The sequence below is a fragment of the Hylaeus volcanicus genome, chromosome 5 (assembly GCF_026283585.1).
Source record: "Hylaeus volcanicus isolate JK05 chromosome 5, UHH_iyHylVolc1.0_haploid, whole genome shotgun sequence".
Taxonomy (NCBI): domain Eukaryota; kingdom Metazoa; phylum Arthropoda; class Insecta; order Hymenoptera; family Colletidae; genus Hylaeus; species Hylaeus volcanicus.
In genome coordinates, this window is record NC_071980.1 from 18,400,869 (window position 1) to 18,404,845 (window position 3,977).

A 3,977-nucleotide genomic window follows, 5' to 3' on the forward strand; every position below is an offset into this window, starting at 1 on the left:
AAGGTTCGGAAAGGGAGCGACGTTGGTGGCAAGCTTGAGGATGTGTCAAATTTTCTTTGCTTGTATTGGGAAAAAATTGTTATTAAAAATGGTAAGACAGTGGAAGATTATAGCTAGACTGCAGAAATTTATGCATTTGTAGGAACTGGAAATATGAAGAATGTATGATGATGTGCATTAATTAAAAAATATATAAAACACATGTCTAGAAGATAGTATAATATATATTTTCCTTTAAATTTCATTTCTTCGTATACGTTCTAAAAATCAAATAATACGTATGCATCATATGTAAACGAAACTTCGTGACAACTTCTCTTCTCTGATCCCTCCTGTGAAAAGAGCATCCCCAATTACACCTTCGCCTTCTTCAACGCGGCCACCTCTTGCTCCAGCGCGGAGACCTTCCCCGTCAGCTTTCGGACCTGCTCGTTCAAGCCAGCAACGCTGTACGGCAAGGTATCGGAGGAGCCCACCATGCGATCGACGCATTTATTCAGGATCGCGTCCTCTCTATCGGCCCCGGGTTCGTGAGCCAAGCATTCCTCGATCAGTAAATCACTGATGCTCCAGTCCTTGATGAAACGGATGTGATTACTGCCTAGGTACCAGGTCATCGGTGCACGACATCGATAAGACCACGGGTTACCAGCGATCAAGATTTTCCGAAGTTTCTTCAGCTTCTTCAGCATATCTGGCGACAAGCACGCGCTCAGCTCGTTATGGGCGATGTCCCAAACTACCAGCTCGTGCAGCAGATCGTAAATTTTCGAATCTATATCGACGACGCGATTCCGCCACAGGATTAACGCCCTCAGGTTTGGTAATCCCCTGATCCACGTTGCGTCGATCTTGCGGATCTTATTGTTCACCAAACCGAGAATTTGCAAGTTGTCCAGACCCCTGAATGCGTCTGGCTCTATTTCTTCCACGCCACATCCGGTTATGTTCAACTCGATCAGCGAATCGGAGAACTGCGCGAACGCGTCCGTTTTTATCTTGCTGATGTTCGAGTTTACGATACTGATCCCCTTTGCTCCAGGTGGTATCTGAAACTATTTAATTGGAGTGCTAGGTTAGTGTTAGGATATTGAATTAAACAATCAGAGTGGTTTATCAATTTTTAATTCAAGCAGAGTAAATGGAAATTTGCGTTGAAAGATTGTCTGTTGTGACTATTTCTCAGTTAGATTTTGTAACGTGTCACGTATACTGTCCTGAATAATTACTCGTGTATTAAATCTTCTTATTTCTTCGTATTTTATTTTACAATTGTTATTTTATTGAACAACTCCGTAACAAAGGTACGCATAAGAATACGCTTCAGTTTTTGTGACATCGATTCGAGGTAAAAGCAAAGAATAGAACGCAGCTGACAGAGCTTTCAGAGCCACTTTAAATTATCGCATGATTTCATAGTAGATATACGAAGTGACCTCCATTGGATGCTACATACTCGTTGATACGCCCTATCACGGACTGTCGCATGCGTTCGAACGCTTATGGCTGATTTCTATCTGAATTGCATGCATCGATTATATTGCGTGTTACTGATTGTTTATGTTGCGTGAGAGAAGGTCAAACGAGATTGCTGATACGGTTTCTCGGCATCTGTTGTAATAGTTCTTGTGTCTGATTCAGAATCGCTTCGCATAACTCGCTACTACACGCTTGAAACAAGAGGTGGTTGAACCTATGATCGCTGAGACATTTTTCTCGGGTATAAACCTGTCAATAAACCTGTCAATATTGTATGACAGGGCTTTCAAATCATACTACGTAAATAGATAAATAGAGAGGGAGAAATCATGCAAGATATTAGTCATGCGCTGTCGTACTTCACGAACGATCAAGATCAAGACCATTCAATTAAAAGCAAATCCTATGAAATTTTATTCTAGTTTCTCGGCTCGTTTCTGAAAGATTAGAAGGTTTCCCTCTAAAAAAGAAAGAATTTCTCCACTCGAAAAGATATATCGACAAAGTATTCTTAAATAATTCAAGAATTAGTACGTTTCACAGATTTTGGATGTTCGCAGATGAAGAATATTCAAGAGCTGAAGAATTTCTAACGCTGATACTTTCACGATAATAACATTTGCCCTCCATAAAGCATTTCAGATGAAGAAAAAGTAGGTCGTTCGAAGCGATCGGCTTCAGGAGTCTCTACTAGGTCCTCCGCAGGTCTCGAGAGTATCGCGATCATGCGAGGTCTTCAGCGGGAAGATAAATGGTAAACAGTTTCTCACGTTCAACTGATTTAATCCCTCGCACTGGTACCAATTTTCTCGGCCATTTAATCCCGGAGTACAGGTCGCGAGGCAGGAGACCAGACACGTCGCGAGGACTATAGATCCGAGCAAGTCTCTCATCTTGGCGGAAAATTTCAGCAACAACTGTGTCTCCCCGGCGTGCGATTCGCCTTTTATACCGATTCGGTTCGGCTGCGGTCGAGGCTTTGTCACGGTCACCGTCGTGCCAGATATAAAACGGGAAAACCGACAGTTAAAAACAAGAATCAGACACAGCAAGACGTACGAACGACGCATACTAAATACAAGCGCGTTGGCGCAATGAAACGGCTGTCCGTGGACGATTTTATGTCCTGGTAGCGTGGGTGGGAAAGAACGTGGCCATTTTTAGTACTTGGAGGAGTAAAGAATGATTTCCGTTAAGTTTCACTTAATGAAGTGAACTTTTTATTAAGTTTCTATAATACTGCTATTCGTTCCATTTTTTTTTAATGAACATGAGGTAACATTATATGTAAAATGCCGACACAAAGTCTGGAGTATATCTGGAAGCTCTCAGTTCTCCAAAAAGAGGTTTAGCATTCTAAAAAAAAAAAGAACAAATCTAAAAGGTATCTAAAATGAGAAATTCTTGAAATTGAACTACACTTTCGAAGGAACGAAGATTAGAGAAATGAAAGGAATGTAGGATGAATGGAGGTGAGATTAAAACGAAGTACAAATTCGTACCCAGTAAGAACGTGCAGAGAAAAGAAGGTCTATGATCGGATAATTAGGATTCCACGTTCGTGTCACCGATGTTAATGCCTCCTGTAGTGGGAACCGGTTCCGCCGCTCGAGACGCACAAAATTGATCGCAATCCCTGCAATTTGACGCCTCGCGAAACTCCCACTTTAAGCTCGGAGGAAACCCTTTCCGCGCGTATTAAAACGTTCAGGATGATAACTGTATGATTTCACGATAATAGCAGTCGGCACGCTGTCTCGCGCTTTGGTTGTAATTTGGAGTCGCGTTTGTCGCATCGCTACTCGTTGCTATTTACGTTTATTGATGGTTTGTCAAATACCGAAACCATCCTGATGCTCTTACGAATAATGCGGGACTGATAAAAGCAATTTTAAAACGAACTCGTTGGTAGACTGTAAGAGACTTGAATACATTTTCTAATTAGAATGGCCATTTTGCGAAATCTAAAATTCTATCAACATGAAAACAAGACAGCAATGTTTATCCTCTATGGATATCCAACTATACATTGTAATACTGAAGCAAGAATGTGTGAATTAATTTTAAATGCAAAGCATTTAATCCTGTATAAAAATAAATATATATAATAAATGTCCTCTAGATAATTTCTTAAACGATTGTAGCTTCTGATCAAAGCTTCATGTTCAACGGATAATTTCACGTCTGAGAACGTCCGAATTCCCACCCGCGTTTCGAAATATCGAATGATGCACCTTCCTGATAACACCTACGTGTTTTACCGACATTAAGCCCTACGCAAACTGTGCCCGGCACATAATAATAAAGACCGTTACTTCGATCGCACTGTAATCACCCGAATAAAGCCACCTGACGATGCCGCGGCGTGGGTGCATTTGTCACTATCGCGCGAACGAATAAAGTGTTTGCATACTCCTACGAAACGATGGAATACGATGATAACAGCCTCGAATGATAAAGCTGCGGCGTATCTGGCGTACGCATCGCGATAAGGAAGG

General features: G+C 41.5%; 1 protein-coding gene across 1 annotated transcript; it reads right to left on the bottom strand.

The window, feature by feature from the left end:
• Positions 1-204: 204 nt before the first annotated feature.
• On the bottom strand, positions 205-2,410 carry LOC128876213 (leucine-rich repeat-containing protein 15-like). Its single transcript, XM_054122388.1, has 2 exons — positions 2,250-2,410; positions 205-1,055 (listed from the first exon to the last, which is right to left on the bottom strand). Exons 1-2 carry the CDS (start codon positions 2,370-2,372, stop codon positions 354-356), a joined length of 825 nt encoding a protein of 274 aa, XP_053978363.1. The 5' UTR covers positions 2,373-2,410; the 3' UTR covers positions 205-353.
• Between the last annotated feature and the right edge of the window lie 1,567 nt (positions 2,411-3,977).